Raw genomic sequence first — 18,849 nt, 5'->3', positions numbered from 1 at the left:
TCATATCAACTATCTTTTCTGATCACAGTGGAATATTACTAGAAATCAGTAACAGCAGGAATTTTAAAAATTGTACAAATACATGAAAATTAAAACATGCTCACAAACCACCAATAAATGAAAAAATTCAAAATTCATTGAAATGAATAAGGGAAAGTAAAAATTAATTGAAACAAGAATAGAAACACAACATAACAAAACCTGTGGGATGTGGCAAAAGCAATTGTTAAGAGATAAAGTGCATAGCTATAAATGCCTAATCAGTAAAGTAGAAAGATTTCAAATAGCCAACCTGACAGTACACTTCAAGTAATGAGAAAAGCAAAAAAATTAAATGCTAAAATTCATAAAAAGAAACACATCATGAAGATTAGAGATTTTAAAAATATAAACTAAAAAAAAAATTACAAAAAGACAAAAGAACAAAGAAGTGGGGGATTTGTTTTTGAAAAAAAATTGAAAAGCTGTAACAAGACTAGGAAAGAGAGAAAGAAAACTGCAGTAAAATCACAGATGAAAAAGGAGACATTACAATTGATAACACAGAAACACAAAGGATCATAAGAGATTCCTAAAAAACCTATATATAAACAAATTGAAAAAATCTAGGAGAAATGGATAAATTTCTGGAAACATAGCAATTTCACAAGCTAGAATAATAAAAAACCCAAACAGACTAATAATGAGTAATGAAATTAAAGCAGTAATAAAAATCTGCCATCAAAGAAAAACAGAAAAATTATGGTTTTACTGCTGAATTCTACCAAACATTTTTAAAAGAGGTAATACCAATTTTATTCAAAATATTCCCCGAAAAATGAAGAGGAAGGAGTACTTCCAAACTTGTTCTATGAGGTCAGCATTACGCTGCTACAAAACAAACAAACAAACAAACAAAAAAAAAAAAAAAACAGACCAGGACACAACACAGAAAGAAAACCACAGGCAAATATCCCTGATGAACGCAGATGTAAAAATCCTCAAGAAAATACTTGGGGATTCATTGGAGGAATATGAGAATGATTCAATAAACACAAATAAATAAATGTCATACATCATATTCAGCGAATCATGAAAAAAAACCATATAATCATTTCAGTAGATGCTGAAAAAATAAAATTAAACATTCCTTCATGATCAAAACTCAAAATGAGTACAGAAGGAACATAACACAATAAAGGCTGTATATGACAAACCCACAGCTAACATCGTAATCAGTGGGGAAAAGTTAAAAGCTCTTCCTCTAAGATCTTGTTCATGTGTGGCTACTTTTACCACTTTCATTCATCATGGTCCTGGGAGCCCTAGCTAGAGCAATTAGACAGGAGAATGCAATAAAATCCATCCAAATTGGGGGGAAAAAAGTCAAATTGTTCCTGTTTGCAGGTGACATGATCATATATACATAGAGAACCCTAAAGATTCCACAAAAAAACCTACTAGAAATAATGAATTTAGTAAAGTTGCAAAATACAATATCAATACATAAAAATGAGTAGCACACACATGCACCAATAGTGAAACACTTAAGAAAGAAATCAAGAAAGCTGTTTCATTACAGTAGTTAACTCCCCCAAATAATGATACCTAGGGATAAACATAACCAAGAAAGATCCTACAACGAAAACTATAAAACATAGATCAAAGATATTAAAGCAGACACAAGTAAATGGAAAGATATCTCCTGTCCATGCACTAGAAGAATATTGTTAAAATATCTCTATCACTCATTGTGATCTACAGAATCAATGCAATCCATGTTAAACTACAGACATTCTTCATAGAAACAGACAAAAAAGATTCTAAAATTCACATGGAAATGCAAAACACCTCAAAGAGACAAAAGAATCTTGAAAAAAAGAAAAACTGGAGGCATCACACTTATTTCAAAATATACTACAAATCCATAGAAACTGCAAATCTATAGTATCATATCAAAACAGCATGGCACTGTCAAAAAAAGGGGCAAGGGGAGAGAGAGAAAGACAAATGACAGACAGACATAAATAAATGAAACTGGCCGGGCGCAGTGGCTCAAGCCTGTAATCCTAGCACTTTGGGAGGCCGAGACAGGCGGATCACGAGGTCAGGAGATCGAGACCATCCTGGCTAACACGGTGAAACCCCGTCTCTACTAAAAAATACAAAAAACTAGCCGGGCGAGGTGGCGGGCGCCTGTAGTCCCAACTACTCGGGAGGCTGAGGCAGGAGAATGGCGTGAACCCGGGAGGTGGAGTTTGCAGTGAGCTGAGATCCGGCCACTGCACTCCAGCCTGGGCAACAGAGTGAGACTCCGTCTCAAAAAATAAATAAATAAATTAAATAAATAAATAAATAAATAAAACAAAATAGAGAACTCAGAAATAAATTCACGCATTTACAGTCAACTAATTATTAACCTAGGCACGGAGAACACACCCTCTGGAATAACAATCTTTTCAATAAACTGTGCTAGGAAAACCCAACACCCACATGTAGAAGAACAAATCTACATCGTTATCTTATCATATACAAAATTCAACTCAACATAAAGATTTAAATGTAGGACCTGAAACTATGAAAGTACTAGAGAAGAAAACATAGGATAAATGCTTAATGAAATTGGTTAGGAGAAGGAATTTTCAAACAGACATCAAAAGTACAAGCAACAAAAGCAAAAAATAGACAAGTGGAATTACATTAAACTTAAAAGCTTCTGCAAAGCAGAGGAAGCAATCAGTGGAATGAAGAAACAATCCAGAAAATGGAAGAAAGTATTAGCAAACTATGCATCAGGCAAGCAGTTAATACACAAAAAGCAAGACTACTGAAAAGCAAAAATACAAGTAATCTAATTTAAAAATCAGAAAAAGATCTACCCAAAACCTTTGGTCCCCCACCATTATTTCCCCACCTTCTTTTCCCTACTGCTTTCGGCCCCCTCCCTCTCGCCACCCCTTTTTCTTTTGCCATCTACCCCAAAACTTTTTCCCCACCATTTTCCCCACCATTTCCCCCCACCAACTTTTCGCAAAGCCCTCTCTACTCTACCGCTCACCACCATCTTTTCCCCTCTCCCTGGCCACCCTCTTCCCCCGTCGCGCTCTCATCACCCTCTTTTGCTCCTGCATCCACCCAAAAACATTTTCCCTCATCTTTTCCCAAAGCTTTCTCCCCACTCCTGCTGCTCACCACCCTCTTTTCCCCCTCCATCTACCCAAAAACTTATTTTTCCACCATCTTCTTCCTCACCCTCGGTCTGCAACGCCTTCTCCTGCTCGCCGTCCTTTTTTTCCCTTTGACACTCACCATCCTCTTTACCCCTCCATCTACCCCAAAACTTTTCTCCTCTCCTACCTCCTCAGCTGCGCTGCCATCTCTGTGGCCGCCACCAACCGCAGCGAGGGGAGGTGCGCTGTCACAGGCCCCAGTCTCCAACGTGGGGCACGTTGCTCTTCCATCTCCTCATCCCCTAGCCGGACAGGAGCAGCTCTCCCTGCCGGCGGCCCTCCTATCGCTCCCGGGACGCTGCAGTCTCGGTAGCCGCCACCTACCACAGCGAGGCGAGGCGTGAGGAGAGCCACGGTGCCCGTGGGCTCCAGCCTCCAGCCTCCGGCCTCCAGCCTCCAGCCTCCGGCGTGTAGTACGTAGTAGGTGGCTTCCTAAGCTAGCACGGAACAGCTTGGCAGGCTTAGGCAGGAAAGCATGGCCTCACTGCCCACCTCAGCAGGATTCCTATACTGATGTTAGGCAATGGGGTTCCTGGACTACATGTTCTGATTGGATGAGAGAAAAACCTCTAGGCCTACTCTGATTGGACTTTATTTTCATGCTCAGATTGGTTGTCCTAGTGCTTGCTCTCATCCAATCAGAACATGATAGTAAAGTCCAATCCAGCTTGAGTTAATTTTTTCTAAGGTGTAAAGAAGAGGTCTAGCTTCAGTTTTCTGCATAGACTCGCCAGTTTTCCCAGTACCATTTAATGAATAGAAGATCCTTTCCCCATTGCTTGTCAAAGATCCGATGGTTGCAGATGTGTGGTGTTATTTCTGAGGTCTCTGTTCTGTTCCATTGGTCTATATATCAACATCATTGATCATTAGAGAAATGCAAATCAAAACCACAATGAGATAACATCTCATGCCAGTAGGAATTGCGATGATTAAAAAGTTGAGAAACAATAGATGCTGGCAAGGCAACATTCATTCCTGATTAAAATAAATGCAAAACTCGGCCGGGCGCGGTGGCTCACGCCTGTAATCCCAGCACTTTGGGAGGCCGAGGCAGGCGGATCACAAGGTCAGGAGATCGAGACCATGGTGAAACCCCGTCTCTACTAAAAATAGAAAAAAATTAGCCGGGCGCAGTGGCGGGCAACTGTAGTCCCAGCTACTCGGGAGGCTGAGGCAGGAGAATGGCGTGAACCCGGGAGGCGGAGCTTGCAGTGAGCCGCGATTGCACCACTGCACTCCAGCCTGGGCGACAGAGCAAGACTCCGTCTCAAAAAAAAAAAAAAAAAAACTCCACGTAAATAGAGGAGAATTTACTAAACTTGATAAATGGCATACATGAAATATCTGTAGCTATTATACTTAATGACATAAGACTGAATATTTTCCCCATAGGATCAAAAATGAGACAAGGAAATCCACTCTTATCACGATTGAAACTGCCTTTGCAAAATTGTGACTGAGACAGTGAGAGATCTAACTTAATCAACTCCATCTTGCTTCTAACCTCCAAGTTGTCCTTGCTCATTCCTGGGTGTAGACTGAACTAACTTCGGGAGAAACTTAGTTTATAGTTTATAGTTTAAAACAAAGATGGTAACAGCCCCTTCCCAAAGCAGACCTCCTTCTTGCTTGGGCACTAGATTGCCTTCATAGGGCTCACATTAACCACAAGATTAGAAATTACGGTTTAGGAGTCATGCAGCTGAAGTCTAAAGATTCTGACCCTCCCTAAACTGCTCCTAAGATCAGTGCTGGAGAAATTTTGCAGACCCTGCACTTGATGGATCAGCTGGCACCATCCTGATGGATTAACTGGCTCATCTGATCTTGTGGCCCCCACCCAGGAACTGACTCAGCTCAATAAGACAGTTTCAACTCCCTTTGATTTCATCCCTAACCAATCAGCACTCTTGGCCCACTGGCTTCCCCCGACCCACCAAGCTGTCCTCACAAACTCTGCTCCTCAAATGCTCAAGGAGACTGATTTGAGTAATCATAAAAAAACTCCGGGCCGGGCACGGTGGCTCGCCCCTGTAATCCCAGCACTTTGGGAGGCCGAGGCGGGTGGATCATGAGGTCAGGAGATCGAGACCATCCTGGCTAACACGGTGAAACTCTGTCTCTAGTAAAAATACAAAAAATTAGCCAGGCGTGATGGCGGCCGCCTGTAGTCCCAGCTACTCCAGAAGCTGAGGCAGGAGAAAGCCTAGGGAGACTCCGTCTCAAAAAAAAAAAAAAAAAAAAAAAAAAACAGACATAGTCTCACTCTTTTGCCCAGGCTGGAGTGCAGTGGCCTGATCTCGGTCCACCACAACCCCTGCCTCCCGGGTTCAAATGATTCTCCTGCCTCAACCGCCCAAGTAGCTGTGACTACAGGCGCGTGCCACCATGCCTGGCTAATTTTTGTATTTTTAGTAGAAGTGAGGTTTCACCATGTTGGCCAGGCCGGTCTCCAACTCCCGATCTCGAGATCCGCCTGTCCCGACCTCCCAAAGTGCTGGGATGCATGAGTCACCACGCCTGGCCTCCTTTTTTTCTTTTCTTCTCTTTTTTCTTTTTTTTTTTTTTTTTTTTTTTTTTTTTTTTTTTTTTTGGTAGACGGAGTTTCGCTCTTGCTGCCCAGACTGAAGTGCAATAGTGCGATCTCAGCTCACTGCAATCTCCACCTCAGCAGGAGAGCAGGAATCTTCAGTGATCCACTGGCAGATCTGCAGCCATTGTGCACCCCTCTTCTTACAATGTCTTTTTTGTGCGCGCCTCTCCTTCCAGTACCTACTGCAGGAGCGTCCCCCAGCCTCCCGCCATTGCCAGCAAGTGCTGAGATCCGCCATTGCACTCCAGCCTGGGCGACAAGATCGAAATTCCGTCTCAAAAAAAAAAAAGAAAGAAAGAAAAAAAAGGATGAAAATTTTGGAAAAATATGGAAGAAACCGAATGGATTTCTAGTTCAACTAAATCGTAATTATTCAGTATCTATTTTTTGCAAGAAACCATGTATTTCATGTCCACAGTCAGGACCACAGTCTAGCTCTCAAGTGTGGGTGTTTCCTAAGCAAATTGAAGAACACAGGCATAAAAGTGCATTAAGTTCATAACCATTTACTTCTTTTTTGCTGTTGTTTTTAAGAGGGAGCCTGCCTCTTTCTGTTGTCCAGGCTGGAGTGCAGTGGCGCGATCTCGGGGCACAACCACCTCTGCCTCCCTGATTCAAGTGATTCTCCTGCCTCAGCTGCCTGAGTAGTTGGGACTAGCGGCGCGTGCCACCATGCCTGACTAAATTTGTATTTTTAGTAGAGACTCGGTTTCACTATGTTGGCCGGGCTGGTCTCCAACACCTGATCTCCGTGATCTGTCCGCCCGACCTCCCAAAGTGCTAGGATTAGAGGCATAAGCCACCACGCCCGGTCTCTTTTTTTCTTTTTCTTTTTTTTTTTTTTTATTTTGAGATGGAGTTTTGCTCTTGTTGCCCAGGCTGGAGTGCAATGGTGTAATCTCAGCTCACTACAATCTCCACTTCAGCGGGAGAGCAGGAACCTTCAGTGATCCACTAGCGGATCTGCAGCCACTGTGGGCGCTTGTTCTTCCTGCGACCTTTGTGCGGGAGTCTCTCCTTCCACTACCTATTGCGTACCCACCCCCCACGTCCGCCTCGCGCCATTGCCAGCAGGTATCTTGCACAGGTACCTTGCCGCGCTAATCCGTTAAGGTCTCTCTGTCACTCGCGGCATTCTGTGCACGCCACCCACTCCCTCAGGTTCAAAAGATGCGTTGCCTGGCAACCAGCAGGTGCCTTTTCCGCTGGTATCTTGCCAGGCTAATCCGTTAAGGTCGCTCTATGACTCGCGCCGTTCTGTGCACGCGCACCCACTCCCTCAGGTTTAAAAGGCGCGTTGCCCGGCAACAGAAGAAACTGCTCGCTTAGCCTTCGGCCGAGTTGGCAGCTCGACGAGGACCTCAGAGCCCAGCTCTCGAGAGTTCAAGCGTTGGACGGTTCCCCACTGCTCCCAGGAGCGGTTACCTGGGCACTCTGTGCCCCTTATTCCTGTCCCGGCCTGCGGCTGAGGACCTGCCAGTAGGGCTCAGTTGCCTGGAGCCCGTTCAACCCATCCCCCAGTTCACTTTGCTTGTGGGATCTCCCCGTTGCTCCTGTCCCTGGACGGAGTGGCAGGCCATCCTACAAGTATCCAGACACTTGGCATCAGTGGTGTCAAGACAACTCCAAGAAGGTTTTCCGTGATCCTTCAAGCCCTGTGTTCCTTCCTGGTGATCCTGCCTTCAATTTGATTGTACAGGTACCACAGCAAGCCAGTGCTGTGTGCTCCAAATTCCAGAGCGTCCTGCAGCTCAGCCCCTGCACTGAGCACAAGGAATCTCTGTGGGGCCAGGAGCAGGGAGTCACCCCTTTGCGGCCCACAACACCTGGCTGTCCCCAGACTCGTGTCCAGGGAAGATCTTGTTGAGGGGACCTCAAGGAGAGCGGGGCAGGGATGCCTGAGCAGGACAAGGACCCCAGAGTCCAAGAGAATCCTGATGATCAGAGAAGGGTCCCCATGGTCACCGGGGATGCACGGTCTGCATTTCAGCCCCTGCGGGACAATGGAGGCCTCTCTCCCTTTGTGCCCAGGCCTGGGCCACTGCAGAGAGACCTCCATGCCCAGAGGTCAGAAGTCAGATATAAGCAGACATCCCAGACCTCCTGGACGAGCTCATGCACCAAACGAAATGCCATCTCGAGCTCCTACAGCTCCACGGGAGGCTTCCCGTGGCTAAAGCGGAGGAGGATGGGGGGGCCAGCCTCATCCCACTGCCAGCTGACCCTCAGTTCCTCAAAGACAGTGAGTGAGGCCAGGCCTCAGGCTGTCCCTTCGGGTCACACCCAGTGTGAAAAGGCAGCAGGTACAACACCAGGGCAGACACTCACCCCCAGGACTGGCTCCCCCAGATCCCAGACCTCTAGGCCCCGTAGACGCAAGTTTCCCCTGCTGCCACGCAGGCGAGGGGAGCCTCTGATGCTGCCACCTCCCTTAGAGCTGGGGTTCCGGGTCACTGCTGAAGACCTGGACCTGGAGAAGGAGGCGGCATTCCAGTGCATCAACAGCGTACTGCGGGGTGAGGCCAAGGCCATCTGGGACTGCAGACCCTCACGGCCTTCCCACGCTTTGTCTTCACTTGCAACAGGGACTTCTGGTCTGCCTGCTGTTTCTAAAGCACCCAGGATGGATGCACAGCAGGAGAGAGACAAGTCCCAAGACTCCCAGGGCCCAGTGGCTCCCCTAGCATCTGTTGCAGAGGCTCCCTCTACAGCTCCTGTGTCTAGGAAGAAGCACAGACCACCAGGCCCCCTGTTCTCCTTCTCAGATCCCCTTCCTGCCACTTCTTCCCACTCCCAGGACCCAGCCCAGGTCACCTCGCTGATTCCTGCCCCCTTGCCAGCTGCAAGCATGGATGGGGGCATGAGAAGCCCAAGGCCTGGCACTTCTGCTCCTGCAGCTGCTGCAGCGGCCCCTCCCCCCCCCACTTTGACCCCCACGTCGGGGTCCCTACTGAGTGGAGTGGATGGAGGCCCTTCACATTTCCGGGCCTCAACCACAGGTGCGGCAGGTTCCCAGAGGTCAGAAGTCAGATATAACCAGAGATCCCAGACCTCCTGCATGAGCTCGTGTCCCAAACGAAATGCCATCTCGAGCTCCTACAGCTCCACGGGAGGCTTCCCATGGCTAAAGCGGAGGAGGATGGGGGGGCCAGCCTCATCCCACTGCCAGCTGACCCTCAGTTCCTCAAAGACAGTGAGTGAGGCCAGGCCTCAGGCTGCCTCTTCGGGTCACACCCAGTGTGAAAAGGTGGCAGATACAACACCAGGGCAGACATTCGCCCCCAGGACTGGCTCCCCCAGATCCCAGGCCTCTAGGCCTCGTAGACGCAAGTTTCCCCTGCTGCCACGCAGGCGAGGGGAGCCTCTGATGCTGCCACCTCCCTTACAGCTGGGGTTCCGGGTCACTGCTGAAGACCTGGACCTGGAGAAGGAGGCGGCATTCCAGTGCATCAACAGTGTACTGCGGGGTGAGGCCAAGGCCATCTGGGACTGCAGACCCTCACGGCCTTCCCACACTTTGTCTTCACTTGCAACAGGGGCTTCTGGTCTCCCTGCTGTTTCTAAAGCACCCAATATGGATGCACAGCAGGAGAGACACAAGTCCTAAGACTCCCGGGGCCCAGTGCCCCCCTAGCATCTGCTGCAGAGGCTCCCTCTACAGCTCCTGTGTCTGGGAAGAAACACAGACCACCAGGCCCCCTGTTCTTCTCGGATCCCCTTCCTGCCACCTCTTCCAACTCCCAGGACTCAGCCCAGGTCACCTCGCTGATTCCTGCCCCCTTGCCAGCTGCAAGCATGGAGGGCAGCATGAGAAGCCCAAGGCCTGGCACTTCTGGAGCCAGTTCCAGCCCTGCCGCCACACCCACGGGCTTTGGGAGCAGAGAGCCAGCCCCAGCTCTGAGTTCCCTCAGAAGAAAACAGGTAAAGAGAAAGGCCCCGAGCACCACCCATGGCAATGGGGCATGAGGGGGCCTGAACACCAGGGGGCCCCCTAGGCTGAGCACATCCATGGTGACTGCAGGAACTGGCACAGGGAGCAACTCTATTGGGTGGCACTTTTGTCTTTACTTTCCATCGCATCCCTGGGGGACCATTTAAGCAGACACCTCCAGTTGCAAGTCAGGGACCCAGTGCCACTGCAAACAAGACAGGCTGCACGTGCAAGTCTGGGCCAGCCTCTGACCCTAGCAACCCCACTTCCCGCGTGGGCACAGCAAGGAGGAACCTGGCCTCTAAGGCTCCCTCGTTAGCTGTCAGGGGTTCTGCTGGACACACGTCCAATGGGCCATCGTCCAGCTCATCCTTCTCCACATCGGGCTTTTGAGCCCGTCATAAATTCCTTGCCTAGAGTGAAGTCCAGAAGAGTTTTCTCCTTCCAGTGTTTTTGTAGTTTCGTATCTTAACATTCAAGTCTTGGATCTATCTCGAGGTGATTTTTGTATATGCTGAGAGATAAGGGTCTGGGTTCATTCTTCTGCATGTGGCTATCCAACCCTCCCAGCACCATTCATTGAAGAGGGTGTCCTTTCCCCAGTGTGTGTTTCTGTCGGCTCTGTCAAAGATCAACTGGCTGTGAACATGTGGCTGTGTTTCTGGGTTCTCTCATCTGTCCCATTGATCTAAGTGTCTAGTTTTATGCTAGGATTATACTATTTTGGTAACTACGCACTTGTCAAACATTTTGTAGTTGTAATTTGCAGTGTAATGGGATGCCTCTAGTTTTGCTGTTTTTGCTGAGGATGACTTTGGGTCTTTGAGCTCTTTTTTTTTTTTAGTCCTTTTTTGTGAATTTTAGGACTTTCCAATTCTGTGAGTGGTGACATTGGTATTTTGGTCGGGGTTGTATTGAATCTCTAGACTGCTTAGGGCAGTGTGGTCATTTTAATGCTATGAATTCCTACCATGAGCATGAAATGATTGTCCATTTCTTTCTCTCCTCTTAAACATTTTCTCAGTGTTTTGTAGTTTTCCTTGTAGAAATCTTTCACCTCATTGGTAAAATTTCTCCTGTGGCATATGTTTTTCCATTTTGTTGCTATTGTAAATGGGATTGCCTTCTTAATTCTTTCCCAACCAGACCATTATTGGTGTGTAGAAATGCTGCTGATTTTTGCTGTTGTTGTTGTTGTTGATTCTATATCCTGCAAATAGCTGTATTAATTTATTTATCAAGTCTAAGAGTTTTCTGGTGGAGCCTTTACATGTTTCTAGATCTAAATCACATCTTCATCAGACAAGGATAATTTGATGTCCTCTTTTCCAATGTGGATGCCTTTTACTGTTTTCTCTTGCCTGATTGTGCGATGTCGAATAGGAGTGGTGAGAACCGGCATCCTCATCTTGTTCCTGTTTACAGAGGAAAATGCTTTCAACTTTTCCCCGTTATGTAGTAGGTTAGCTATGGCTTTGCCATATACAGCTTTTATTGTTTTCACGTATTTTTTTTTAATTTTTGTTTTTTGAGACAGAGTCTCACTCTTGCTACCCAGGCTAAAGTGCAGTGGCATGATTTCGGCTCACTGCAAGCTCCACCTCTGTGGTTCACCCATTCTCCTGCCTCAGCCTTCCGAGTAGCTGGGATTACAGGCGCCCGCCACCACACCAGGCTAATTTTTGTACTTTTAGTAGAGATGGGGTTTCACCATGTTGGCCAGGTTAGTCTCAAACTCCTGACCTCAGGTGATCCACCCACCTCAGCCTCCCAAAGTGTTGGGATTACAGGCATGAGGCACTGCGCCCAGCCTGGCCATTTTCAGGTCTGTTTCTTCTATGCCTAGTTTGTTTGTTCCTTCTTTCAAGACGTGGTCTCACTCCGTCTTTCATGTTGGAATATAGTGGCACCATCAGAGCTGCAGGTTTGAACTCCTGGGCTTAAGCCACCTCAGCCTTCTGAGTAGCTGAGACTACAGGTGCACATCACCAGAGCAGGCTATTTTTTATTTTTATTTTTTTTTTGTAGAGATCTCTGTTCCTCAGGTTGGCCTTGAACTGTTGACCTCAATTGATCCTCCCAGCTCAGCTTCCCAAAAGCACTGGGTGGACAAGCACGAGCCACCGCTTGGCGCAGAGTCACATTTTAACATCACATCCTCACTGCTGGGCTCAAGTTTTGGCAGCGACTGAAAACCCTAAAGGAGAGTTTCTGGTCAGGCCCGGCCCAGTCTGCGCATAGGAGGGGAATGGAAAAGTGGCCCGTGGATGGTTCTTCTGGAGAACTGGCCAGACAAGCACTGAGATGCCATTTCGTGGAACACAGGGCTGTGTGATGTCCAGCCCAGCTGCCAGGTCCAGGGCCCTCGACACCGTCTAGTTTGGGAGCTCACCCAGAAGTGGCCTTGGTTGCCCAAAGCAGCTGGTCTCCCTTCCAATCTGGTCCCATTTGAGAGATGCAACTGGGCCCCGTCTTCCAGGAAACATTTCAGTGTGTGCCCGTCTTTGTCCCTGCACTGGCTGGCCTCTCTGTACCGTGAGAACTTGGGTTATGCAAGGCTCTGCCAGTCAGCTGAGCATCATGAAGCAGCTCTCTTCTGTTCCAGTGAGGCCGACCAGGCTCCAACACCCCTGCCCCGGTCTGACTGTTCTCCCCCTCACCCGAAAGTGACCCCCAACCTGATCCTGCTCCCTGTCTTCTGGCAGCTGCTCTGGGGAAGGGCATTTTGGCCTCAAGGGCTGAGCGTGTCATTTTCTGTTTTCTGTTTATCTTTCCAGAGCTGTTTGGGACAGCCCATGTGTCAGTCCATGTACTGCTTCTTTGGAAGGCAATCGGGGCTTTCTTTCAGGGGTGGGTATAAAAGTTCTTGTGGCTGGGTGCAGTGGCTCACGCCTGTAATCCCAGCACTTTAGGAGGCCGAGATAGGCAGATCACGAGGTCAGGAGATGGAGACCATCCTGGCTAACATGGTGAAACTCCGTCTCTACTAAAAATACAAAAAAATTAGCTGGGCATGGTGGTGGGCACCTGTAGTCCCAGCTACTTGGCAGGCTGAGGCAGAAGAATGGCAAGAACCTGGGAGGCGGAGCTTGCAGTGAGCCGAGATCGCGCCACTGCACTCCAGCCTGGCAACCGAGCAAGACTCTGTCTCAAGAAAAAAAAAAAAAAAACAGTTATTGTGACATTTGTGTATGAAATCAGCCTTTGCTACATGGATAGGACCAGCACGCTTCCGCGGCACGACTCTGCAATCTTACTTATCTTTTTTTTTTTAATTTTGTATTTTATTTATTGATTTCTTTTGAGACAAAGTATCACTCTGTTGCCCAGGCTGAAGTGCTGTGGCACAATCTCGGCTCACTGCAACCTCCATTCCTGGGTTCAAGTAATTCTCATGTCTCAGCCTCCCAAGTAGCTGGGACTACAGGTGCACATCACAACACCTGGCTAATTTTTGTATTTTTAGTAGAGATGGGGTTTTGCCACATTGGTGAGGCTGGTTTCGAACTTCTGACCTCAGATAATCAACCGGTCTTAACCTCCCAAAGTGCTAAGATTACAGGCATAGACTTATTTATTTATTTGAGATGGACTCTTGTTCCACTGCCCAGGCTAGGGTGCAGTGGCATGATCTCAGCTCACTGCAACCTCAGCCTCCCAGCTTCAAGTAATTCTCCTTCTTCAGTGTCCTGAGTAGCTGGGATTACAAATGCCCATCACTGCACCTGGCTAATTTTTGTATTTTCAGTAGAAATGGGGTTTCACTGTCTTGACTAGGCTGATCTCGATCTCCTGACCTCATAATCCACCTGCCTTGGCCTCTCAAAGTGTTGGGATTACAGGCCTAAGGCACTGTGCCTGGTCACATTTATTTATTTGTTATATAGAGACAGTGTCTCTCTCTGTCACCCAGGCTGGTGTGCAGTGGCACCATGTCAGCTCACTGCAGCCTCTGCCTCTGGGGTTCAAGCGATTCTCATGCATCAGCCTCCCGAGTAACTTGGACTACGGGTATGTGCCACCAAGCAGGGATAATTTTTTCTATTTTTTTGTGGAGACAGGGTTTCACCATGTTGGCCAGGCTGGTCTTAAACTCTTGGGCTCAGGTGATCTGCCTTCCTCGTCCTCTCAAAGTACTAAGATTACAGGCATGAGCCACTGCGCCCGGCCTCTCACTACATTTAAATGATGCAATGGTTCATGCCTGTAATTCTAGCACTTTGGGAGGCCAAGGCAGGTGGATCAACTGCGGTCAGGAGTTCAACACGAGCCTGGCCAACACGGGGAAACCTGTCTCTACTAAAAATACAAAAATTAGCCAGATGTGGTGGCATGAGCCTGTAGTCCCAGCTACTTGGAAGGCTGAGGCAGGAGAATCACTTTAACTGGGAGGTGGAGGTTGCAGTGAGCCAAGATCACACCACTGCACTCCAGCCTGGGTGACAGAGTGAGACTCCATCTCAAAATAATAATAATAATAAAATGCCTGATGCCAGGGCATCTCGGCCTGGGTGCCTGCACGAGCACAGCCATGTCCGGGCCAGGGCTGCTGGTCAAGGTCCAGCCCCATCTTGTCCAGCAGAAATGGAGCGAACTTGCCGGGCCCAGGCTAGGGTACAAGATCCCAGGATCTCAGCCTCTGCTCATGGATCAGCTCTGAGACCCTGAGTGAGCTGGGGGTGCTCTCTGCTCATTGATTTCCCTGCTGTCAAGTAAAGGGATTGGATGAGGAAGTCTCATCAAGGTGGAATGATCCAGATTTGGGGCAGCAGTGAATGATCCCGCTCCCTGGGTCATGCCAGTGGTCCGGCCTCGGCTGAACACAGCCCCAACATCTGGAATGGGGATGAGGGGGCAGTCAACTCTTGCTCCTAGTAAGACAGATGCAATAGGGCTCTGTGGCTGAGCTGGGTGCATTTCCTTACACCTGTAATCCCAACCCTTTGAGAGGCCATGGTGAGAGGATTGCTTGAGGCCGGGAATTTTGAGAATAGCCTGGACAACATAGCCAGACCCCATGTCTACAAAATAAAAATAATCATAATAAAACAGGTCAAATGGCATACAGCTCTAGTCCAAGCTATTTGGCAGGCTGAGGCAGGAGGGTCCTTTGAGTCCTGGGATTGGAGGCTGCATTGAGCTATGATGGCACCACTGCACTCCAGCTTAGGTGACAAAGTGAGACCCTGTCTCTAAAAGAAAAAAAAAATTGTCCTGTGAGCGTGGGTTTGATTTTCTTTTTTCTTTTCTTTTTTTGAGATGGGTTCACGCCATTCTCCTGCCTCAGCCTCCTGAGTAGGTGGGACTACAGGCGCCTGCCACCATGCCCAGCTAATTTTTTGTATATTTTTGGTAGAGATGGGGTTTCACCGTGTTAGCCAGGATGGTCTCAATCTCCTGACCTCATGATCCGCCCACCTCGGCCTCCCAAAGTGCTGGGATTATAAGCATGAGCCACCGTGCCTGGCCGGGTTTGATTTTCAAACAGGACCCGGAAGGTAGCAGACAGAGAGTGCAGTCACCCTTAGGTGCTGAACACTCAGAAATGGGCCAGCGGCAGCCCTCACCTCACCTGCAGACACCAGATTGGGCAGAACAGCACGTGGCACTCACAGCTCTTGCAACGAGAGCAGAACCCAGTGTGGACCCTTCTGCCTGTGGGAGGGGCTGCTGAGGCCTGCGGAGAGGCCAGGCTGGAGGCTCGTCCCCTTGTCCAGCCCTTGGTGTGGTCTCTGCCAGGTCCCCAGTCCACCAGTGCAGGGCGCCCCTGAGCCTGCAGCTGCCATGGGCCTGTCTCTACCCAGGACGTCCCCACACCCTCGCAGTGTCAGGGAAATGGTCATGGTGGCGGTGACACTCCCCAGGCAGGACTGTTGAGAGAAGCTGAGAAGGGTCACACTGCAGGCAGGGGCCCGTGTGACAAGCCCCTCTCACCCCGAGAGAGCTGACCAGGCAGCTCATGAGCAGAGCCACATCCTGAGAGTATGAGAAAGGTCCTGGCTGGGCTCAGCCACCTCACTGGCCACTGGCAACCTTTGTCGTGTGAGCCTTGCTCTCCTGGGGAGGCTGAGGCTGACGGCTGATGTGGGCATTGCTGAGGGTAACCTGTGGCCCAGTGGATGTGGCCGGGTCTCCTCAAGCTGCACTCAAAGGACCCAGGGTGCACGCCCATCTCCAGCCCAGGGCAGCTCCCCTGTAAGCTCGGTGAGCTACTGAAGCCAAGGCGGGAGGCGGCTAACAATACCTATGGCCCATACAGAGGTGGTGGAAAGGCTGGACTCAGCAGCAACACCAAATCCCGGACCAAGCAGAAACCACCCAAGACTGAAGGGCTCATGCCAGAGCAGTGGCCACAGGTAAGAACCCAGGCCCAGGCTGTGTGTGGTGGGAGTCCTTCCTGTCCCAGGGCTCAGCACAGCAAAGGAAGACCAGCTGGGTCACCCTGGAGGCCATCTGTCCCTGTCCCACCTGCAGAGTCAGAACAGCCTCTCGCCAGTGGGGATCATCTTTCTCTGCCAAAGCAACAGTGGTCCCTGCCCCAACCAGACTGCCCCACTCTGTGGAGTTACGGCTGCGGCTCCAGCGTCCTAACGCTGCCCAGCTGGCACTGCCTGTGCTCACCCACACCCCCCAGGCTGGCCTTCCCTGCAGCCTGGGCTTAGCCACCTTGGCCTGATTGAGCATTGAGGCCTCCTGGGCACCCAGCCCCATCACTGCACCTGCTGCTTCCAGCCCCACCCCACCGGCTCAGGGGTTCTTCCCAGCGGCGCTGATCATGAAATCAACATGCACGCAAGTCGTCTCAGGGAACTTTATTGAAAGTGTTGGCAGTTCTTTCCCCCACGGTGGTGCATAGGTGGCTGAGCTCAGATTGCAGCTGCTAAGACACCAGCCACTTACCGAGAGAAAGCCAGGCTGCTTCAAACCCAGGGCCCGAGGCAAAAAAGCATCACTTCTGGTCAGGGAATCTTGAAGCCATGCCTTGTGGGAGGTTACACTGGCATCTAGGCCTTTGCCTGCATTGCAGAAGGAGAGCCGGGTCCCCTCCTGGAGAATGCTGCATTCCCCATTCTGACCCTCCCTAACCTGCTCCTAAGATCAGTGCTGGAGAAATTTTGCAGACCCTGCACTTGATGGATCAGCTGGCACCATCCTGATGGATTAACTGGCTCATCTGATCTTGTGGCCCCCACCCAGGAACTGACTCAGCTCAATAAGACAGTTTCAACTCCCTTTGATTTCATCCCTAACCAATCAGCACTCTTGGCCCACTGGCTTCCCCCGACCCACCAAGCTGTCCTCACAAACTCTGCTCCTCAAATGCTCAAGGAGACTGATTTAAGTAATCATAAAAAAACTCCGGGCCGGGCATGGTGGCTCGCCCCTGTAATCCCAGCACTTTGGGAGGCCGAGGCGGGTGGATCATGAGGTCAGGAGATTGAGACCATCCTGGCTAACACGGTGAAACTCTGTCTCTAGTAAAAATACAAAAAATTAGCCAGGCGTGATGGCGGCCGCCTGTAGTCCCAGCTACTCCAGAAGCTGAGGCAGGAGAAAGCCTAGGGAGACTCCGTCTCAAAAAAAAAACAAAACAAAAAACCCAGACATAGTCTCACTCTTTTGCCCAGGCTGGAGTGCAGTGGCCTGATCTCGGTCCACCACAACCCCTGCCTCCCGGGTTCAAATGATTCTCCTGCCTCAACCGCCCAAGTAGCTGTGACTACAGGCGCGTGCCACCATGCCTGGCTAATTTTTATATTTTTAGTAGAGGTGAGGTTTCACCATGTTGGCCAGGCCGGTCTCCAACTCCCGATCTCGAGATCCGCCTGTCCCGACCTCCCAAAGTGCTGGGATGCATGAGTCACCACGCCTGGCCTCCTTTTTTTCTTTTCTTCTCTTTTTTCTTTTCTTTTTTCTTTTTTTTTTTTCTTTTTTTTTTTTTTTTTTTGGTAGACGGAGTTTCGCTCTTGCTGCCCAGACTGAAGTGCAATAGTGCGATCTCAGCTCACTGCAATCTCCACCTCAGCAGGAGAGCAGGAATCTTCAGTGATCCACTGGCGGATCTGCAGCCATTGTGCACCCCTCTTCTTACAATGTCTTTTTTGTGCGCGCCTCTCCTTCCAGTACCTACTGCAGGAGCGTCCCCCAGCCTCCCGCCATTGCCAGCAAGTGCTGAGATCCGCCATTGCACTCCAGCCTGGGCGACAAGATCGAAATTCCGTCTCAAAAAGAAAAAAAAAAAGAAAGAAAGAAAGAAAGAAAAAAAAGGATGAAAATTTTGGAAAAATATGGAAGAAACCGAATGGATTTCTAGTTCAACTAAATCGTAATTATTCAGTATCTATTTTTTGCAAGAAACCATGTATTTCATGTCCACAGTCAGGACCACAGTCTAGCTCTCAAGTGTGGGTGTTTCCTAAGCAAATTGAAGAACACAGGCATAAAAGTGCATTAAGTTCATAACCATTTACCTCTTTTTTGCTGTTGTTTTTAAGAGGGAGCCTGCCTCTTTCTGTTGTCCAGGCTGGAGTGCAGTGGCGCGATCTCGGCGCACAACCACCTCTGCCTCCCTGATTCAAGTGATTCTCCTGCCTCAGCTGCCTGAGTAGTTGGGACTAGAGGCGCGTGCCACCATGCCTGACTAAATTTGTATTTTTAGTAGAGACTCGGTTTCACTATGTTGGCCGGGCTGGTCTCCAACACCTGATCTCCGTGATCTGTCCGCCCGACCTCCCAAAGTGCTAGGATTAGAGGCATAAGCCACCACGCCCGGTCTCTTTTTTTCTTTTTTTTTTTTTTTTTTTTTTATTTTGGGATGGAGTTTTGCTCTTGTTGCCCAGGCTGGAATGCAATGGTGTAATCTCAGCTCACTACAATCTCCACTTCAGCGGGAGAGCACCACCTGTGGTGGTGGTTTTACCACCACACAGGCTTTTGAGGCAGGAGCTGTAAACCCAAAGCGACCATCAGCTCTGGGGCCCTGTGGGAGAGGAGCACTTTTAGAACATGGAAAAGTGTGGTCATCCCATCATTAGACAGCACACATCCTACATAAATAAAAAGTCGCACGGGGAAGGAGGTTGGGGAGGGAACAAAAAGTTGGTACAGACACT

At 49.1% G+C, this 18,849-nt stretch overlaps 1 protein-coding gene and 1 long non-coding RNA gene across 2 annotated transcripts; both read left to right on the top strand.

Annotated features, from left to right (window-relative positions):
• Positions 1–5,758: 5,758 nt before the first annotated feature.
• Positions 5,759–17,567, top strand: LOC144331895 (uncharacterized). Its single transcript, XR_013399493.1, has 2 exons — positions 5,759–6,026; positions 17,372–17,567. It is a non-coding gene; the product is annotated as an uncharacterized LOC144331895 (long non-coding RNA).
• LOC114670301 (putative POM121-like protein 1) lies at positions 7,048–8,983 on the top strand (the record flags this gene model as incomplete). The annotated part of the gene is given in 6 exon segments (XM_077949126.1): positions 7,048–7,097; positions 7,289–7,392; positions 7,580–7,677; positions 7,679–8,761; positions 8,763–8,837; positions 8,840–8,983. Coding segments are annotated over 6 exon segments (1,554 nt in total), but the record flags the coding sequence as incomplete, so codon positions are not given.
• Positions 17,568–18,849: the final 1,282 nt, after the last annotated feature.

The sequence above is a fragment of the Macaca mulatta genome, chromosome 10, assembly GCF_049350105.2.
Source record: "Macaca mulatta isolate MMU2019108-1 chromosome 10, T2T-MMU8v2.0, whole genome shotgun sequence".
Classification (NCBI taxonomy): domain Eukaryota; kingdom Metazoa; phylum Chordata; class Mammalia; order Primates; family Cercopithecidae; genus Macaca; species Macaca mulatta.
This window is presented reverse-complemented; position numbering and strand designations above follow the sequence as displayed.